Below are 22,799 nucleotides of genomic sequence, written 5' to 3'. Positions count from 1 at the left end.
TGATTTTCAGGTAAATGCTTTGACCCTTTTATTCTTTCGGTATAATAAAATAAATATTGCATTCCTGAGAGGGTGATATGAAAAATGTTCACCCCTCGAAATATGAATATAGACCTCGGCTGGCGCCTCGGTCAATATTCATATATCTCGCGGTGAACATTTTTCATATCACCCTCTCGGGAATCAGGGGCGTCGGAAGGTGTTTGATATTGGGGCCGCGAGGGAGGGGATGAGTAGGTACGGGAGGGGGCATCCTACTCCCGTAAGGGGGGTAAGGGGGACCTCCCCCTGAAATTTTTTTAAAACGGGATCATAAATGGCGAGTTCTGGTGCATTTAAGGGTACCGAATCGCATCTCAAGTCTCCAGTATTTTCTTACTATTTACATGACTATAAGCAAAATAAAGTTTAATAAACTCTTATCAGAATTAATAATGTATAACGCAATACAAAGAATGCATGTATGTTTTTTTTTGTATTTAATGTATTGAACAATAATCATTCATGTTACATTCATTTCTTATTTTTGTTTGAAATATCACTTTTTGAGTAAAAATTTATGTAATTAATTCCTTACATCTTAGCGGTGTGATAAATCTTAACACTTACCTCTTTCATTAAATAAAAACATGATAATTATTTTTCTGAGTTTTATAAGTTACCGGTTATACCTTAGATCTTTGCGGCTGGGTATAGCTTAAACGTTCCATTGACTAAAGACATGCCAATTAAAAACATGCTGATTTGTTCATGCGTAATTAAGTCCAATCACGGACACGTGTGTACGACTCCAGTTAACACCCCCGATCGTGTCACCGTCACCACGGTAACACACTAATCTGGACAGCGTGTATTGTTTAACGCGAAGCAAAATTTAATATACTATACAAAATATTGGGTCCAACTTATGAATTTACAAAAAATCGTTTTTGGGCAAATTATTGGGGCCGCGGTCGCGGCCCCTGCGGCCCCACTTCCGACGCCCCTGGGAATGCAATATTTATATAATATGCACCTACAATTTTATAAGTACACTAGTAATTTGAAGTGAATCGTAATATTTGCATGCATATCTGTGTATGTGTACACCTTTATATTTACACAGTCATATGTATATATACATGTATATTTTGAAATGTGTGCACAAAGTAGACTTCAGAACCAAATAAGATTTATCAGCCAAGTCAATATTGAAATAACAAAATAACAATTGCATAGTAAGCAAATTCTGGCAATGGGCATTAACAATTTCATTATATTGGTAAGTAGATAAATGTGAGCAAATGTGGTTTAGTTATCACTTCACTATTGTCAATTTATCCTCTTATTGATACATCAATTACAATGGAATATATCAAAACACACAATTTCATCCAGTATAATAGACTTATTTCTCCTGGACAATGAGAAACCTAAGGGAAGTAGTTCTTTCACTATCATGATATTACTGGTAACAATTAATACCGATATTCATTTTGACTGTATTAACTGATGGCCCTATATCGCTCACCTGTTATCATTGCACTTGAGGACAAGAAGGTCCTCAGAAAACATATCTAAGTCCAAAGGACAGGAACAACAAAGGGAAGAAATTTAACCAAAAAGAAAAAAAAAATCTTACAAGGTACAGATATGTCAAAATACACCTAAAAATTGGAGGTACCATCCATGTTGTACCACAGAAATGTGGTCTCGGTTTTTCCCTATGGCCAATAATAAAAAAGTTACTAAAAATAAGCTATTTATAGTAACGTAAAAGGGAAGTAATTAAAAAAAAAATTATTGTAAGTGAACAAAAGAAGGATCTGCCAAATAAATCTGTTGACATAAATGAAATTTCAGATCAGTATCTTCATTAGTTACGGAGATATACCCATTTTAATTTGAAATAAAGGGAGGTAATTTGACATAAAATCAGTCCATAGTTATCTACCCTGATTAACTCAGTCCAACTAATGACAATAATGAAATTTCAAATAAGTCCTATAAGAACTTACTGATATAAATCCATTTTGATTACAATCAGGGGAGGTAATCAGATATAAAATAACTCTGGAACCTACGATTGGATCTGATTTGTCATGGAATCCAAGATTTATTGTTGTTGAAGATATTTTGGAAGTTTGTATCAAATAAAGCCATAAATGAAGTATCTATATGGCTGCAAAAGCCAAAATAGCCAATTTTGGACCTTTAAGGGGCCATAACTCTGGAACCCATGATGGAATTTGGCCAGTTCAAGAAAGGAATCAAGATCTTGTGGTAATACAAGTTGTGTGCAAGTTTGGTTAAAATCAAATCATAAATGAAGCTGCTATTGTGCAGACAAGGTCAAAATAGCTAATTCTGGCCCTTTCAGGGGCCATCACTCTGGAACCCATAATGGAATCTCGCCAGTTCAAGAAAGGAACCGAGATCTTATGGTGATACAAGTTGTGTGCAAGTCTGGTTAAATTAAAATCATAAATGAAGCTGCTAGTGTGCAGACAAGGTCAAAATAGCTAATTTTGGCCTTTTCAGGGGCCATAACTCTGGAACCCATAATGGAATCTGGCCAGTTCAAGAAAGGAACTAAGATCTTATGGTGATACAAATGAAGTATCTATATGGCTGCAAAAGCCAAAATAGCCAATTTTGGACCTTTAAGGGGCCATAACTCTGGAACCCATGATGGAATTTGGCCAGTTCAAGAAAGGAACCAAGATCTTGTGGTAATACAAGTTGTGTGCCAGTTTGGTAAAAATCAAATCATAAATAAAGCTGCTATTGTGCAGACAAGGTCAAAATAGCTAATTTTGGCCCTTTCAGGGGACATAACTCTGGAACCCATAATGGGATCTGGCCAGTTCAAGAAAGGAACCGTGATCTTATGGTGATACAAGTTGTATGCAAGTTTGGTTAAAATAAAATCATAAATGAAACCACTATCGTGCAGACAAGAAATTGTTGACGGACGGACGCACGCACAGATGCACGGACACACGAAGGGTGATCACAAAAGCTCACCTTGTCACTATGTGACAGGTGAGCTAAAAATGTTGCCCTCCATACCTATTGTTTTTATTAATGACAGATATTTTGTAACAAGGACTTTGCTGGTAACATAAAATTGGAGCTATAACTTTATGTGATGAATATTACCAACACCTCTTTCTTAAAGAAAAACTGGCATTTCTTTCACCCCAATACATGTAAGGACTTATTTTAATTAAATATGGAGATGAGAATGTTTAACAAATTAGATCTGTAATATGCGAGGAATAACCCAAATGATATTGTCTTTTATAAAATGACCCCAGATGGATTTTAACAATTTTTTCTCTAGGGGTAAGGGATGTGTTTGTTGGCATGGTGGGGGAAGGGGAGAGGAGAGTCTGGCTGCTGCCCCCATCTTTGCCCATCCCAGAAAAAGTAAGTCACAAACAATAAATTATGTTCTCTTCATGGTGACCACATGTATATAGTTTCATTGAAAAAAAAAATATTTTTTTTAAAACTGCAAAAGTACTTCACATTAACTTCAGGGATGGTGTGTACATGTGTGAGCCCTCAATTTTAATCATCCATGAAAACAAGACAGTCATGATGGCCCTAGATTGCTCATATGAGTTACATCACTTGCTTGAACAGTATGGTATATGGTTATGCAAGGAAAATGTCTGGGAAATTATTCTGAAATAGTACTGTGTTTTCTAACAAGAATATTCTAAACGTTTCTACTAAATAAATACAGGTTGGTAATGTGTGTGTCGAGGTGGGGATGGGGGGGTGTTTGGGTAAGAGGTTGGGGTAATGATGACACAGGGCACTAAGAGACACTATCAAACAAGACTTTTAAAGTTTCCACCACATACATACAGAGAAAATGACCATACACTCTGGCGGCAAAGTTTTTTTGACGAAAGGGAAAATAATATGTATAATCTAGGTAAAGTGTCAATTTTTTAAAATTTGTTATGCTCATTTTAAGCGAAGATATTTTAGTAGCCTAACATGGGTAAAAAAAAAACTTACACACTGAACAAGAACAATCACTCTCACTTCTAAGTATGATCTTGGCCTGGAATCTAGGGGACTGGATCTTGCTTGTAACAAATGGTCACATTATTTGCAGCATTTGTGCCAAGAAAAAATAGAATCCCTTGAGGGATGGAAGAATTACATTAGATCTGTTGTCTATTACTGTTATTCCCTGAAGAAGGCCTGTAGCTGAAGGGCTGGAATATTAGTAAATTGTAAACTGGCTGCATGTTTGGTTTTTATCTACTTATGCCAAGTAATACCAAACTACTTTGAAGGATGGCAGAGTTATGGACTGGACACAAAAAATGGACAGATGGACAGTCAGAATGATGTAAAAGCAATATTGATTTCAAAGGGCCTCCGACAAGGTTCAAGCTCATAAAACTGGATTTGGAGAGAGGCATCAAATCTCCAGCAGTTGTTTTACAGAAATGTTTTAAAAATGAACAACACTGGACAAGGCTGCACACAGAAACTGACACTTTATCTCAGTTTTACATCCCTGGAGCTTGAATGTAAAATATCTAGACACATGAAATTTAGATACAAACACTTGTAAAGCCACTTTTGAGGTTCAAAGTAACTGTTTATTTTTAGATAAACAATTTTAGCAGCAGCTGCAGTTCCTATATTTATGGATTTCCTACATAAAGACACACTTAAGTCACAACCGCTCTAACATGCAATCAGTTCATCATTATAACAACAATTATAAACAAGAGCAATCAGTAAACTGATGTATGCTCCTATAAATATATCCTGGAAACAGGAGATATACCAATATCTGCATATTATATGAAATGAAGAAAAAAAAAACCCAAACAACAAAAGGGCAATGATTGCTCTGAACTGCTGACCCGAGTCTCAAGTTTGATGAAGATCCATCAAGCAGTTCCTGAGAAGCTCTTTAAATGTTTTTTTGTTGTTTTTTTTAAATTTATATTTAGTTCTAGTGACCTATAAAAGGGACTAAGAGTCCTAATTTAAACACATTTGGGAGAGATTCCTAGATTGAATCTAAAGACTGACTCTGATAAAATATACATACAACTGCTAGTAAATGAGAAGACAGTTAGAGGGATTCCTATTTTGAGCTCTAGTGTTACAGGGGCAAAGTATTTGCATTTTAATAAACTTGTGAGGGAACCGTATTATGTTGGTACAGACCAAGTTTTATGAATATCTGCCACATGATTCAGAGGAAAAAGCCATTTGAATATAATTCTATTTCTAGCAATAGTGGCCACTGAACTGAGCTCAACAGACCAAGTTTGACGGAGATTCTTCAAGCAGTTGATGAGAAGTTGTTTTAAGGTATTTCTATTTTTAGCTTTCTATGCTCTACTTAAGGAGCCAGGTGCCCCCATTTGAACAACTTTGGTAGTGGACCATCCAAGTAAAGTTTCGTCAGCTTCCATCAAATAATTTCAGAGATGTCATTTGAAGAGAAGTGTAGACAGCATACAGACAATGAATGCCAGAGGGATCAGAGCACTTCATGCTCAGGTGAGCTAATAATGAAAGGGGGTGTCATTTGGCAACTAAAGTTGATAAGTTATACTTAACAGTTGTGTAAAGTTTTACCCTATTTTCAGCATCAGTTCTATTGTATTTTTGTGTGTCCATAGGACACTAGTGTCCCACTCCTTCCTATCCCTGTACATGGTTTCATGACTTGTTTGTGTTTGTAACTACTACACACCATTGATCATTACTCTGTGCAGTTACCTACCTCAAATTTCTTTCTGACAGCATCCATATTATCAGACAGGCTTTCCTTGCTTGTAAGCAGAATTTCTTTCTCTTTCATCCAGATATCAAACTCATCACATTCTCGGTAGAATTTGAACAATTTGCTGGCATCCTCCAAACTTATTCTCCTAGTCTGAAATTCAGACAGGGTACATTTACTAACAATGTAGTACACTACACAGGTAAAGATATAAATCTTCAAAATATTTTTTTATATACAAACACCAATTACTTAGTGATTAATTGTATGTTAAAAGCCTAATCATACTAACAGAATCATAATTATGCATGTTGTCACTTAATCTTACAGGCTTTTGTAAAAGAAGAATATTTTTGATCTTATAGGTTTATTTTAATATGTATCACACTTACTATATTTAGAAACACTGAAGAATAGAACTTTCTAATAACTGTGAAAATTGACTTATAAATAGATCACTTAAGATCAATGGCAGATTGGACATTAAAAAGAATTATTATATCATTTATTCTTTGATACAAACTGACATACCAGTATATCTTTATCAATATATGTAACTTCAACTGAGACAAATACATAATTCTGTATACTTTGGATACTGCTATGCAGTAAGTAAAACTCTTAACTATTCCATCAAATATTTTATACTAAGTAATATAAACTGATTTTTCTAAAGAGGCAATTTTCTTTTCTTTGAGATATATGTAAGATATAATTTGTCACTTCAGAGCAAAAATTGGATAACTGCATTGACACAAATATGCACTTACCCAGTGTTAGTGCAGAGGTGACATTATATATGGCATTTGATTGATCTTCAGCCCTGTATTGCACCATGTGCAGAAATATTGCTACTTTATGTACAGTTTTGTTAGGAATTATCCTAATAATGTCAATTATTACATTAATGCATAATCAACAGAAACAATCTCTTTTATTACATGACTCCATATGTAAATTGTTGGTCCATAGTTTATTCTACTGACCAGTCAATAGTTTTACCTCTAAATTCTACTGGGCTAAAGTAAATACTTGAAGTAAAAATATGAAGATATGTAACAAAAGACATATTGAAAGGCTTGCCAGTTAAAAGTCATACTTATTGCCTGAGGTACCATTCAATAAGCTTTTTATTACATGGTATCAGATATTCATTTTTACTTCTATTTCTAACTATAACCTTATAGATATAGACCAGTTATATAGCAAAAAATGTGAACCAGCAATTCATTTAACAAATCATGTAATAACTCCTGACTGGCAAGCCATTCAATAAGTTGAATAATTCTTATAGGTATTGCCTAAAAAACAACAGCGCCGCCAAGTGGGGCAATATACGCCCAAAGGCTTACATCATAGGATGGGAGCAAAATTTTAAGAACTTGACTGTTGTAGCCCCAAAGGACTGGAACAACAAAAGGAAAACTTCAAAAAACAAATCTAAGTCCAAAAAAAAAATATTCAAAGTCTACAAAAAAATCCTTATCAGGTACAGGTATGTAAAAATACACCTTAAAATTGGAGGTACCATCCATGTTGTACCACAGAAAAGTGGTCTCGGTTTTTCCCTACGGCCAATAATAAAAAAGTTTCAAAATAAGCTATTTATAGTAACATAAAAGGGAAGTAATTCAAAAAAAAAATTACTGTAAGTACAAAAAAGAGATCTGCCAAATAAAAACAAGAGCACTGCAATGCTGAGCAATATACACAAAGCAAAGTCATATATGACCTTTGACCCTTAAGTGTGACCTTGACCTTGAAGCGAGTCATTCGGAACATGCGCTCTGCACATCGTTCGTTGTGGTGAACATTTCTGCCAAGTTTCTTTGAAATCCTTCCAGCAGTTCAAGAGTTACAGAGCGGACACGAAACAAACTGACATGACTTTTGACCCCTAAGTGTGACCTTGACCTTCAAGCAAGTCATCCGGAACATGCGCTCTGCACGTCGTCTTGGTGTGGTGAACATTTGTGTCAAGTTTCTTTGAAATCCTTCAAGGGGTTCAAGAGTTACACAGCGGACACAAAACAAAGTGATATGACCTTTGACTCCTAAGTGTGACCTTGACCTTGAAGCGAGATATCCAAAACATGCGCTCTGCACATCGTCTCGGTGTGGTGAACATTTGTGTAAAGTTTCCTTGAAATCCTTCAAGGGGTTCAAGAGTTACAGAGCGGACACGAAATTGCTAATGGACAGACGGACGGACGGACAGACGGACACCAGCGTCATAACATAATACGTCCCTTCGGGCATATAAAAATGTTATAATTTTTCATGTCTATAAAGTACATCGAGATTTCTGCATTATCATTAAAAACATATCAACAGAACACATGATTACAATTTCACAGGCAATTTATCAGACTGAATAATCAATCAATATTCCAATTAAAAATCAATTAGCATACTTCCCTTCCATATAAAGAATAATTCTGTTATTCTAAATTTGACCAACAGAACTTTTTAAAAGCTAGGATCAAAAACACTGGGACTGTAACCTGGTATGTTATTTTACCATGATATACTGTTAATTCTTAGTACTGAAATTACATCATAGCAGCCAGTTAACATAACTGCTCTGCCTTGAGTATCAAGACCCATTTTTTTCTCCACAAATAAATGACAACTTCACCACATGGATCAGAAGTGAAGTGACTTTCTACAAATTGCCATCTGTAAAAACACCATGGAAACATTAGCCTAAGGATCAAACCCCTTTCCAGTATTGCACTACTAAAACTCATTACCAAGTTTTGTTCACATATTGCACTAACATTAATGTGAGACTATCCCTAGGCAATCACAATGTTAACAAACCTGTGCAAGCTTCAGCAGTTTGTTGAATGTCAAGGTTATGTTCTTCTGACGTGACTCCACATTCTCCTTGTCAAAGTGAAGGTTCGACTTTGATCTCACTGTAAAATAACAAGGTAATTACACTGTACTCCCAAATACATGCACTACTGAATATCTAATATTCCAAAAATACTATTTCATACGCAAAACAAGAAATGGTCACGTCTGCACTATCAGATTATAACACTGTATTACAACTGTCAACCCTGAAAGATGGACAATACACATACTGCTGAGGCACCATTAAGTTTTCAATTATCTAAATGGTCTAGATGTATACAGACTCTTCAACAGATAAAAACTGAAAGTAAATCCAGTTCTGTGTTAAATGAGTTAAAAGGTTTCTTTTAGAATTAGAGGCTCTCAAAAGACAAAGTCTAATGATGTTATATCTCATTTGAACCAAGGAGGATTAAGTTTATAGATGCTGAGGCTTTGCTTTTTTGCTCTTAAACAGGAATCTGATAAATTTATAAAGGTGATTTGTGATTTTAAAAGAACAAGAGCTGTCACTAATGGTGACAAATGCCCCCGCAGCACCTTGACCTTTGACCTGGTGACCCCAAAGTCAGTAGGGGTTGTGTACTCAATAAGTACTATCAGCATGTGAAGTTTGAAGGTCCTGGGTGAAATGGTTCGTGAGTAAAGTGCCTTCATGCAAAAAGTTAACATTGGCCCCTGTGACCTTGACCTTTGACCTGGTGACCCCAAAGTCAGTAGGGTTGGTGTACTCATGAAGTACTATCAGCAAGTAAAGTTTGAAAGTCCTGGGTGAAGTGGTTCGCGAGTAAAGTGCCTACATGCAAAAAGTTAACGTTGACCCCTGTGACCTTGACCTTTGACACGGTGACCCCAAAATCAGTATGAGTGGTGTACTCAATAAGTACTATCATCATGTGAAGTTTGAAGGTCCTGGGTGCAGTGGTTCATGAGTAAAGTGCCTTCATGCAAAAAGTTAACCTTGGCCCCTGTGACCTTGACCTTTGACCTGGTGAACCCGAAGTCAGTAGGGGTGGTGTACTCAATAAGTATTATAAGTATTATCAGTATGTGAAGTGGTCCTGGGTGCAGTGGTTCGCGAGTAAAGAGCCTTCATGCAAAAAGTTAACATTGGCCCCTGTGACCTTGACCTTTGACCTGGTGATCCCAAAGTCAGTAGGAGTGGTGTACTCAATAAGTACTATCAGCATGTGAAGTTTGAAGGTCCTGGGTGCAGTGGTTCGCGAGTAAAGTGCCTTCATGCAAAAAGTTAACGTTGTGACAAACGAACTAACTAACTAACGAACGGACGGACAGTTGAAAACTAATATGCCTCCCTTCGGGGGCATAAAAAGGCCCAATCCAACTTTCTTGTTAAGATCAATATGTTAATCTACTTATCATTTGTTTTCTTCTATTACCACAGAAACAAGAGATGGTGAAGGAAGATTTCAGTTATAGCTTTTTTTTTATATCATAACAAATGCGCAAAATTTGGTGGATTAAACCTGCAATCAGTCTGGTGTTCTCCATGCAAGAGGTGCTGGATTCATGTTCATATCTCTACTTGAGACAAGAGCTCGTCGAACACGAAATGCCCCCCCTTGATGCATTTAGTAATTGCACAAGGAACAGAAATTATATGCACACTGTAAATAAGTATATGTAAACCATGTGACCCACAGGGCGGAGCCATATTTGTCCCTTGGGGAATAATTTGAATAATCTTAGTACAGGATCACTAGATGATGTCATATACAAAATATCAAAGCCCTAGGCCCTGTGGTTTTGGACAAGAGGTTTTTCAAAGTTTTTTCCTATATAAGGCTATATAAACCATGTGACCCTAGGGGTGGGGCCATATTTGACCCCAGGGAAATTATCTGAACAATCTTGGTAGAGGACCACTAGATTTTGCTACATACCAAATATCAAAGCCCTAGGCCCTATGGTTTTGGACAAGAAGATCAGAAACCATTTAACTGTTCCTGGCCAATGTGACCTTGACCTTTGACCTAATGACCTCAAAATCAATAGGGGTCACCTGCTGGTCATGACCAACCTCCCTATCAACTTTCGTGATCCTAGGCCTAAGCGTTCTTGAGTTATCATCCGGAAACTGTTTTACTGTTCAGGGTCACTGTGACCTTGACCTTTAACATACTGACCTCAAAATCAATAGGGGTCATCTGCTGGTCATGGCCAACTAAACTATCAATTTTCCTGACACTAGGCCCAAGCATTCTTGAGTTATTGCCTGGAAACCATTTTACTGTTCCTGGTCACTGTGACCTTGACCTTTGACATACTGACCTCAAAATCAATAGGGGTCACCTGCTGGTCATGACCAACCTCCCTATCAACTTTCGTGATCCTAGGCCTAAGCGTTCTTGAGTTATCATCCGGAAACTGTTTTACTGTTCAGGGTCACTGTGACCTTGACTTTTAACATACTGACCTCAAAATCAATAGGGGTCATCTGCTGGTCATGACCAACCTCCCTATCAACTTTCATGATCCTAGGCCCAAGTGTTCTTGAGTTATCATCCGGAAACCGTTTTACTATTCAGGGTCACTGTGACCTTGACCTTTGACATACAGACCTCAAAATCAATAGGGGTCATCTACTGGTGATGACCAACCTCCCTATCAACTTTCATGATCCTAGGCCCAAGCGTTCTTGAGTTATCATCCGGAAACGGGTAGGTCTACATTCCGACCGACTGACCGACCGACCGACATCTGCAAAACAATATACCCCTCCTTTTTCAAAGGGGGGCATAACCAGTCACAATTTTCAAATTTGTGCTCAAAAACAACCAGTCAGATGGTAGCTAGTGTTCCAGACTGGTCACAAAATTCTATTTATAATAACCTTGGGCTCATGCAGGACAACATTTATCACTCTTAGAGAATAATATACATTCTAGCAGGGATCAAACTTTTATCCCTGTCCTGGTTTCAAGCACATAAAACTGTTAGGAAATCATTCTCCGAATATAGCTCTATAATTGGTCAATCTGAAGACTGAACTCAGATTCAACTAATTGTATGATGGAGTTTTGGAACCAGTCTCCAAACTCAAATTTTATAACCTCTTGATGCTGTATATCAGACCCATCTCTCCTGTTACCATGGCGAGGCTACAATGGTAACTGGGTGATTCTTCAAATAAACTTTAGATTTATCACACGCATATTTTATTCGATATAATTGGTTTGAACAGAAACGCACTGACAACACATAACATTTCAGCTTATGGAACCATTTTGAGATCAGAAGTAATCAATTTTTGTAATTATGATAAATGTAGCAGAAAAAAACAACTAAAGCTACCATTAAGAATAACCAGTCTAATAGTGTTGAAAAGCATGTGTTAGTTGTTCTTGCTTTTAATCACTGATTTTTGTATCTGATTAACCAGATATTCCCTAACGATTGTAGCAGATTACAACAAATAAAGAGATAAAAAAGCCATTCCTAATTAATATAAAGTATTGGCATCCTATTATAATCCTTATGCTATGTGATAAACAACAAACAAGAGCTGTCACTAATGGTGACAAATGCCCCCCGCAGCACCCTGACCTTTGACATGGTGACCCCAAAGTCAATAGGGGTCGTGTACTCAATAAGTACTATCAGCATGTGAAGTTTAAAGGTCCTGCATGCAGTGTTTCGCAAGTAAAGTGCCTTCATGCAATAAGTTAACATTGGCCCCTGTGACCTTGACCTTTGACCTGGTGACCCCAGTCAGTAGGGGTCGTGTACTCAATAAGCATGTGAAATTTGAAGGTCCTGGGTGCAGTGGTTTGCGAGTAAAGTGCCTTCATGCTAGAAGTTAACATTGGCCCCTGTGACCTTGACCTTTGACCTGGTGACCCCAAAGTCAGTAGGGGTTGTGTACTCAATAAGTACTATCAACATGTGAAGTTTAAAGGTCCTGGGTGCAGTGGTTCGCAGGTAAACTGCCTTCATGCAAAAAGTTAACATTGGCCCCCGCAGCACCTTGACCTTTCACCTGGTGACCTCAAAGTCAATAGGGGTCGTGTACTCAATAAGTACTATCAGCATGTGAAGTTTGAAGGTCCTGGGTGCAGTGGTTCGCGAGTAAAGTGCCTTCATGCAAAACGTTAACATTGGCCTCTGTGACCTTGACCTTTGACCTGGTGACCCCAATGTCAGTAGGGGTCGTGAACTCAATAAGTACTATCAGCATGTGAAGTTTGAAGGTCCTGGGTGCAGTCGTTCGCGAGTAAAGTGCCTTCATGCTAAAGTTAACATTGGCCTTCATGCAAAAAGTTAACGTTGTGACGAACGAACGAAAGGATGGACAGTTGAAAACTAATATGCCTCCCTTCGGCAGCATAAAAAATGACAACAAACCACTGTGAGATAAGATTTTTGTTCCTTTTTTTTTTTTTTTTTTGGATTTAACGTCGCATCGACACAGGATAGGTCATAATATGGCGACTTTCCAGCTTTAATGGCCACGGAGGCACCGCCAATGAACCAGGAAAGCTAAAATCTGTGTGTACAGAATCATGGTGAGGTGAGGTGGACACCAAGTAATGGTGGCAAGAGATAGACTTAGCAAAACATATTATGAGACCTTTGTTTCTTAAACATTTTTGAGACATAATAAAAGTTCTTTAGTAAATGCAACATACACAGAATTTACAGATCAATACAGGACCTTTAATCTAATGTAATTAAACTTCACATGTTTGGTAAACCTACTAAATTATGTGAAAGCAGTACTTTAACTTTTAACCTGCTGGCAGCAAGTCCGCACTGTTCGCTCTTCAGTCAGTAAATTTTCAGAGAACACCTCTACGAAAATTAAATGGTACTGCCCAAACTGAATAACAGACCATTCCATTTTAGTAATATAGCGATGTAAAGGTTATTTCACTCTGCACCAAATCCAGACAGTATCTTGTTATAACGGGTATATACATGACATATGCATAATTTCGTTTCCTTACTTGAAGGTGCTCTCCTCAGTGTGCTTGGTTTCTCTGCCTTTGTTTTCACAACCTCTTTCTTCATCACAGTCTTTTTCACTATGACCTTTTCCGGAACTTTCACTGGCCGTTGTACTACCTTCTTAACAACTTTTGGATCATGTTCCTTAACGTAATTAGCAGGTACAAAACCTTCAACACCGTCGCTCTTCTTTATCTGCCACCAGTCATTATTTGTCTTCTGGATTAACGTCATCACCTGAAGATACAAATTGAAATAACTTTACTTCATTTTTATAGGAATCATTATCCACAGCTGCTATGCTCAGAGACTATTTCATGGCTCTACGGTAACAAACTGTGTTTGGAGACCAGTCTCGGTATGCGACCGTAACATGTTTAAGTTTCAAATTTCTTAAGTTTTACGTTTTAGACAATTCCCAGTTCACTTACAGCCTTAGTTTGAAGTAAAGCTAATGATCCCCTTTCCTCATTTTCTGTTTATTATTTGTTTGTTTCATTACTGACACAATTATAGGTCATACGGCACTTTCCAGCTTTGAAGTTGGAGGGAGGACCAAGGTGCCCCTCCATGCATTATTTCATCATGGGCAGGCACCTGAATACAACCACTGACCTCCTGTATTCCAGCCGGATGGCTTTCTCACATGTTTATTATTTAGTTTAATACCAAAACATCCAACAGCACCTATAACAAATACTACAATCTTGTCTTCTGTATAGCTCAAAGGTTTCTTGTAGACAAGGAACACAATTATATATTTTCACATGAAACAAATTTTTTTTTCAATAATTATTATATCCTTAAGAAATAGTGCAAATAATGCTCATTAATCCTTAGCCTGAAAGTCTCCTTACAATAGCAGACAAATTAATAAACTTAAACTACATACCGAATAAAAAACTTTCATCTTATTTCATTTAGTATTCATTTTATCTGTCATCTAAATACTGTATACACCAATTAACATAAACACTTTTAAGCAGTTGTATTTTGCTGAAGGGGGAGAGAGTATTTATATAGCTCCACCTCTTTTGAGAACTGGTCTCTGTTCATTTGTTTGTTATTATTTCTTATAAGTACTATTTTTTGAAAGACTATAAAAGGCTGGACAAAATTGACTTAATTCTGTCTTCAGAAGATGTAATGAAATAATTATAAACACATTTATATTTTTCAATATTGATAAAATAATACTGCTTTTACATCAGTCAGAAAACCACTTTCATTTTCTTCCGTAATTGGGAATAAATCACGTCCACCTTCAAGAAAAACAAACAAGAAGAGCTTGTGTGTCTTTACCAATCAATTTACATCTGTTTACCAAGCATTAAATTAACCGGAACACATTTCACATAAAATAATCGTTACTTTATTCATCATCACTGGATACATAAATTGACTGTGTTTGAGTTGGATTTTACTTGTTTACTTTTGTATTTTTCTGAATTTTACAAAATTGTGAACTGAAATATGTTTCTAACCACAGATTTATATTTTTTAAAGTAAAATGCATGAGTCTTTATGTGAAGTATTATTCATCGGAAGGAAAATTTACTCATTATATGTTTGTCATTCAAGAACATTGGAAACAGTTGGACTTTTACATACTTTCTATCCAATTTCTGGAAGATATTAAATGACAAAATTGTTAACTGTAAATTCGAAGATTTGAGTGTTAATTAGAATTTTTTAATGTAAAATTATGATATTCCAAAACTTTGTGTTCACGACTTTACCCAATGAGGAAAAAATATCTTGCATTGTGAAACTACCTCAATTTCAGAATTTAAATGCAAAGTAATTATCAGGGACACCATAGTAAAAGGGTGGACAAAAATCTGTCAATATTCATATCATAAGCTGCAATATTCATACAAATTATCTGACAAGGAAAATATCCACCCAGTATTGTGCAGTTCAATATATGGTCAAAACAGTTGGAGCTATATATATGCCAGCTCCACAATATTGTCACAATAAATGACAACAAGGCTGTAGGAGAACTTGTCAATAAATGGACCTCATATCATTGGAATTTATTTAACAGAGTGAAAATTTCTAAATAAAAACATCTTTCATAATCTTGATCTATTATCAGGTAAGAGAAATTTAGTTTTCTATATTTTATTTCATTTCAAATAAAATCATTGAAATTTCTTAAAATATTTTTTTAAGTTTATCTATCGGTTTCATTTATTTCTTTATTTTCAATAATGGAAGTAACAAGCACCGAGAACATTTTTAATGTTCCATGACAACATACCATAAAATCCTTTAATTTTGTGGGAATGTAATTTGACTGTTTTTAAGCTAAAAACAAAAATTCCATGCAAGAGGTCCAAGCAAAGAGCAGTGAAGACGCCAGTCACATTAGTGGGGTCAGGAGACATACACATTTAAGCATTAAATTCTCGAAGAATGTTTACTTTTTTATTTGGATTTATTTTTGTAAATTTGCCAATTTAAGCTGGCCTTCAAAACTCAGTTTTATATCCTTGGAGTCTGGATTAACTTGAAAAATGATACACATTTGCATTTATACCATGTCATTCATACAGAATAGGAATTTCTCACATTAAGGAAATGTCTCACAAAGGGAAGTATTGAACGGAAGATTTCCTGCACATTTTATTACTATGTTTATATATGTATCATGAGATAAAAATCTAACAAAATTCCTGTTCATTAGCCTACAGCCCTATATCTGTAATTAAAATGATAAAAATTGTACTTCTGAGCTTCAAATCAAGCATTTATAGAGCTTAAATTGTTATAAAAAAGCCACTCTAGAAAATGCTTGCTACTGGGCAGTCAGAGATCAAAGGATTTGGGAAGGTGGTAACTGACACAATCATGGTCAACTTTGGAATCCTTTGATCCTCTCTGGAAGGACTCGGAGAATCTTTCTCTAAGTTCTGATATAGTGCCAAAAGGAATAACAACCTATGCATTTACTTTATATTTTGGACTCATCATAATTCTATTACAAATGAATATAATTATATCATACGACTTTTAATTAACTCTCACTTATAAGTAACTTGTAACTGTCACAACAAGAGTGTTACAAAATGTTTTATTTACGTCATTCGATATTTGCAACATACTGTAATTAAATGGTGACTAGAAAAGATCAGCACTGTACTTGGGTTAAAATTAATTTCTGATCTGTATTGATTAAAGCCAAACATACCAATACAAGTAATATGGTCTTCCATTAATTAGTGAGATCCTAATACAAAATTTAATGTACAGGTAATGTTCTTTAGTTAATTAATTAGTGAGTTTCTACTGTTTATTCTTCTTTACAGTAAACAGGATTTGCTGCTATTTCTGTGAAATCTTCCGATTTTAAATGCCATATATTTTACAGCAAACATTAGTGTTTTTCCTACTTCCATTCAGTCATTTGATTTGACATTAACATATTTAAATCAGAAAAAAATGTCATATTATAGTTTACAGTAATTATTACTTTAACTATTTGAGTATGTGGTCATTTCATTTTAAATGTCACATTATAGTAAACATCACTTTTTGTAAATTACTATACAGTCACTTTATTTGACATCAACACATCTTAATGTCTTAAACATCTACTTTTGCTATTTCAGAGCATTCATTTGATCCAACATCAACATATTTAGTGTGATGTATGTAAGAAGGTTTTGGTGGGGAAACCACAGTATCCGGGGTAACACTTTCAAATAGGTTTCGAATCATGTGCATAATATTAACACAATATATTGAATAAGAAACTTACACCCTGATTTATAATTTTTGTTTACCTTTCCACTTTCACTTTCGAGCTCAAAATGATGTAGCGTGATCACATGATTGGGCACACTGATATGGATTGGTAGTTCATATGCAGTCATGTAATGATATACACTGTCTACTCGGTATTTCGAATCAGTCTTAAATGTGGGCCACTCAAACATTTTATAGCTGATGACAACAAATACTCAAGCAAAAATTAGAAAAAGTTTATGATGTGTTTGCAAACTTTAAATATCTGTGCTTATTAAACAACCATAGGTTATAACACTGAACTATTTTTAATAATAAATAGAGTATAAGGATGTTGCAAATATTCACTTGTGATGCTAATTTTTGCCGAGAAAATGATGGAGCTATTTTCTTCAAGAGATGCTTATTTTTTTGTCCGGTGATGTACACAGATACATAATATATGGACTTGATGTACATTATATACCTATCGCACAATAGATATATTTAAACTTTTGAGCATATGTTATAAAAAAGTTGTTTTTATTAAACATAAGCCATTAAATATGGGGTATTCTGAATCACCACACTTTTATCTGATCTATTCTGTATCAAATGTTTATTTCAAACAAATGTGCCCAATATCTCTTCATAACGCTTAAATATTTACCAGTGTCACCACATTCATTTGAATATGTCTTGAATTCATGTCAATAGTTAGTCTGGACCATTTTACATGCTACAATGTGTTACACTAAACGGCGCACGGCGTGTTTCAATGTTGAAATTGTAACAATAAATATACACAGCGCTCATTATGGCCTTATTCTTTAATTTAAACTCATCATTTTGTGTTATCTGAACGAAAACAAAGTTTTCTTAGCATTCTGAAGTCCATTTCATTAAACTAGTATCACTAGGAAGACATCTACAGGTATAAATAAGTAATGTAAACAGTGATTTGGAATACCCTGAAATGACTCGAAATATCCGAGGTCATGGAGGTCGGGAAAACCTACATATTATGCAAAGTAAGCGATATTTCGTCATTCAGATAAATTAAATAATGTCTTTTATTGGCAATTTAATGATTTATTCATGAATATATATAATTGATATTGTACATGTTGAAGCATTAGTCAAAATTTTTTTTTTGTGAAACCTGATTCCCGAGTAGACTGGGCACGCTAAAGAACCAGACTGTCTATTCGCAAAGAGCTAGGCTAAGTTAGCCGGACAGGCCTGTATCTAAAAAGGATTTCTCTGTCTCTCTGTTCTGGTGGTTTTCTCCCACTCTGTCCCTCTGGTCAGATCGCTCCGTGTTTGTACAAGAGTAGTATAGGATGAATTTCGCGCCCTGTGTGGCCGCGTTTTCTGTATGTAAAGCACATTTGAACGTGTTTATCATGAAAAGGGCGCTATATAAATCTGGTATAATTAATTAATTAATTAATTAGACTGTACTATGTGTTTTATTACATGAAATCAAAAACAAGTTTGACTTTAGCTGCCCAATAGACAGTTATCAGTTATTAATTTATATCAGAAGTAATGTAATATTGGACACAGTGCAACTTTGCCATATTTTGTTTTGCAATAGAAAATTATCATTAATATCATAAATATTAAATGCAAATACTGACATTTTCCATTGATGGATATTTAGCACTTTACTACCGTTAATGTCAATATTGACCACAGCAGTGCTTGTTTGCATTTATATAGAATAAAATGAAAACAACTTGAAGCAAGGTGAATGTCAAGGTAGTGGCCATCTAGGAAGGTTATTTTTGTATTTGCTTACAATTGCACTTTACACTGGAAATGAATTATGAAGCAAAGGAATACAATAACACTTTAAAAAAGCGGCTGAAACTCCATTTGTGATACTACTTCAATCCTTATATGGCCAAGAATGCAGACAACAGCATTGCAGAAGCTTTGCTGCAGAAATCTGATAGATAACTGAATTGAACAGAGCATCTGATTTCAAAGAGCACTTTAAAAGAGATTATCACAAAACCAAACATCAATTTCTAATTACCTGTTTCTTCTTTCTTTGAATAACTTCTTGTCTTATTTGTAACTAGAGCTATCAATACAGGTGATTGATATTCCAAGATGTTGCTTTGATTAAGAGTAAAATGTTGTGAGCATGACCTTTTACCTTCAAATGCCACGTTGACTTTGAACCTAATGGCCTGGGTTGTGCAAACTGCATGCAATTTTGAAAAACAACATGCAGTCACTAATGAGGAAAAGGCTAATATGAGCATAAGATTTCGGATCATTTAGTTATGCTCCAGACACAACATATGATGGAAAATTTTGACCTTTGAGCTCAATTTGTTACCTTGAACTTTGGCCTACAGAGCTGGTTCAAGCGTTCTGCACATCATCTCGTTGCCATCTACCTATAGGCCAAATTTAAAGTCAACACCTATTATGAATTATGATGGACAGACAGACTCAAAATTGTGCCATCACATATGTCCCCTTTTTCGAAAATAGGCATATAAAAAGGAATTATTCTTAATTTAAGTAATTTATACAAGCAAAATGTCAACTGACTCTTGATTTCTAACTGATAAACCTGTGAAGTATTGTCTGAATCAACCATTAAATTCACTGCATTTACATAATTTTAATATCTATTTCTCTAACATAAATTATAGCTGTTTTGACACTGAAAAAAAATCCATTTTAATAGAACTTTCAACTGCCAGTATATAAAACTATAAAACCATTTTAGTAAAAGTATCAACTGTTTATAAAACATGAAAGGAGCATGTTGACAGGTTTTCCTGCAATACATACTTTTAAAACACACTTCTAGCACTGCTGTGATTGTCATTATCTAGAGGTCTTTTAACCACAAGAGAGTAAAGGTATCACTAGCTGTTATAGCACATTTTTATATATATTATGTGGATTTAGTGGAAAGATGTGAATGTATTGCATCTCTACACAGCGAAGTTATAAACAGTAAACAGTGTAGAAAACCATGTTACTTAGTAAACTCGGCAGCTAAACTTGATTTAAAATACTCAACAGACATCTGTCATCAGTTTGAAAATTATACTATCTAATTCATTGAAGTATATTTGAGCCGTGCCATGAGAAAACCAACATAGTGGGTTTGCGACCAGCATGGATCCAGACCAGCCTGCGCATCCGCGCAGTCTGATCAGGATCCATGCTGTTCGCTTTCAAAGCCTATAGCAATTAGAGAAACCGTTAGCGAACAGCATGGATCCTGACCAGACTGCGCGGATGCGCAGGCTGGTCTGGATCCATGCTGGTCGCAAACCCACTATGTTGGTTTTCCCATGGCGCGGCTCATTTAGTAATAATAATAAACTCATGCTCTTGTTTCCTCTTTCAGACAACTGGGCTTCATATGACTGATTTGAAACGAATATGGCAAATGTGACACACAACAAAAACACAAGCAGTGTGTTACTAGATGGTGGGCAAGATGTACAACTGCGGGATACATATGAAACTGTTCTGGCTGTATTTTTCCTTCTGATAATCATGCTCACTTCAATTCTCGGAAATACAGCAGTAATAGCCGTCATCTGCCTCAAAAGAAGCATGCGTAAAGAAGTCTCGAACCTTCTTATCATTAATCTGAGTGTGACAGACCTTAGCAACACGCTCTTTGTTATGATGAGTGGTCTTGTTGCCCTGATATCTGACAAATGGATATTTGGCCAACGATGGTGTGAATGTGTCTGTGCAATTAATTACTGCCTGATAATTGTTTCAATGCTGACACTTTGTTGTATAAGTATTGACCGATACCATGCCGTCATGCACCCACTGTCGTACCCACTACGAATCACTCGCCAGAGGATGTTACTCATTATCTCCTACACATGGATTCAAGGGATCACTTTTGGAATAGCACCATCAATAGCCGGATGGGTCGCATTTGATTACTGGGAAGCCATCTGTGCAATACAATGGCACAGTTATCGACCTGATTCTACCGTGTACGTTGTTATAGCATTTCTCATCTGCTTTCTTATTCCAGGGATGGTGCTGGTATACTGTTATTCAAAAATTCTAAAAGAAGTGAAAAATCAGAAGGCTCAGATCACAGTTAACACAGCAGGAAATACAAGATCCATTGAAAAGAACAAGAAAAAATTGTCTGATCGCACAAAAATTGTATGGAGTCTACTTGTCGTAGTTTTAGCATACTTCATTTGTACAACACCATTCAGTGTAACCAAATTGATCAAAGTGTTAGCTAATGGAAAGGATCCTATCCCAGGTCCAATAAACCTAGTATCGGCACTTTTAGGATACGTTGCAAGTGCAATAAACCCTCTCATTTACGGAATCTTTCGCCGTGACTTCAGAACTGCCTATAAACACTTACTTTACTTAGTGTTTCTACAGCGGAGGTTTTCAGATGCACAATCTTCAGACTTTCCCGACGGAAGTGGAACCGGCACGATTTCTCATGCAAACAATCTCACAATTAATCACGACAATGAAAACAATACAGAAAGACTTGAACATGCCCTTAAAGAATTACAGACTACATCCAATACACGGAAAGAAACAAAACTTTCACCAAAAACTGTGAAATTCTCAACAAACACCAAATTGTCCATACCAGAAACTGATACTAATTTAAATGACTTAAATGCATTAGAACATTCTAAAATCGAGAACAGGCAAAGACCAGTTAGCGTTATTTCATGCAAACATGTCATGGTGAAATCTGTGAATGGTTCTATTGATGAAACGTAAATGAAACTTGAATTTCATGTATGTAGTATTCAAGGGTGCTTAGTTTTTTTCTCCATGACTGAATATATTGTGTCCCCTCAACGTGAAAATATTATCTAGTGTAAGTGACATCATTCCAATAAGATATTATGAAAAATTGCTGAATTATATGAGGATGCTGTTTTCTATGATTTTGCTTATCAGCCTTGAGTATGTTTCAAATAGTGTACTATGAACAATGTTTTAACTCAGGAGAAAAGTGTATTGATTTCAACTACTCAGCAATTCCACATACCTGAGTCAACAAAAATATAAATGCTGTGATAAAACACTGACTCAAAGTCAAATATGTCCCTCTCCCAACAAAATTGTTATTAAGTGTTATTCAAAGTGCAATTATATACATTGTAAACAAAAATCATCCAATTTTTGGAATGTATTTCTTGAATCTTGTTTCTTTTTCTGAAATTCAGTAATTACAGATCATTTATGAACACAGACAATTAAAATACTCATTTTCATTTATGTTAAAAAGGAGTTTGAAATACCGACCCAATGCAATATATATCTATGGTTTATTTATAAGTTATCTCTCAGATGCTTTCGAATATAATAGCAAAGTTGCATGTGAGCTTTTAATTTGTAGACAAATGAGAATTTTATGTTTCCGCAGTAGTCTTTGAAGCACATCTATACTGCACTATCTTAGACATTATTAAAGCTCAACTTTAATTAA

General features: G+C 35.6%; 2 protein-coding genes across 8 annotated transcripts in view; one reads left to right on the top strand and one right to left on the bottom strand.

Moving 5' to 3' along the window:
- The window catches only part of LOC123544287 (spectrin alpha chain, non-erythrocytic 1-like), a 147,978-nt gene that overhangs the window by 65,884 nt on the left and 59,295 nt on the right, over positions 1-22,799 (bottom strand). For all 7 annotated transcript variants that reach the window (XM_053541837.1, XM_053541842.1, XM_053541856.1 and 4 more), the window contains exons 21-23: positions 13,585-13,822; positions 8,579-8,676; positions 5,756-5,908 (exon numbers count right to left, since the gene is read on the bottom strand). In XM_053541837.1, coding sequence (XP_053397812.1) covers positions 5,756-5,908; positions 8,579-8,676; positions 13,585-13,822 — 489 coding nt within the window. The remainder of the gene's footprint in view (positions 1-5,755; positions 5,909-8,578; positions 8,677-13,584; positions 13,823-22,799) is intronic.
- LOC123544295 (octopamine receptor beta-3R-like) lies at positions 14,971-22,379 on the top strand. Its single transcript, XM_045330373.2, has 2 exons — positions 14,971-15,686; positions 20,703-22,379. Exon 2 carries the CDS (start codon positions 20,738-20,740, stop codon positions 22,082-22,084), a length of 1,347 nt encoding a protein of 448 aa, XP_045186308.2. The 5' UTR covers positions 14,971-15,686; positions 20,703-20,737; the 3' UTR covers positions 22,085-22,379.

Source organism: Mercenaria mercenaria, chromosome 1 (genome assembly GCF_021730395.1).
Source record: "Mercenaria mercenaria strain notata chromosome 1, MADL_Memer_1, whole genome shotgun sequence".
Lineage (NCBI taxonomy): Eukaryota > Metazoa > Mollusca > Bivalvia > Venerida > Veneridae > Mercenaria > Mercenaria mercenaria.
The sequence above is the reverse complement of the archived record's forward strand: the minus strand, read 5'-3'. Positions and strand labels throughout refer to the sequence as shown.

Bases quoted from the DNA above. Each gene is read 5' to 3' on its own strand.
- LOC123544295 (XM_045330373.2), top strand. From the start codon at position 20,738: ATGGCAAATGTGACACACAACAAAAACACAAGCAGTGTGTTACTAGAT.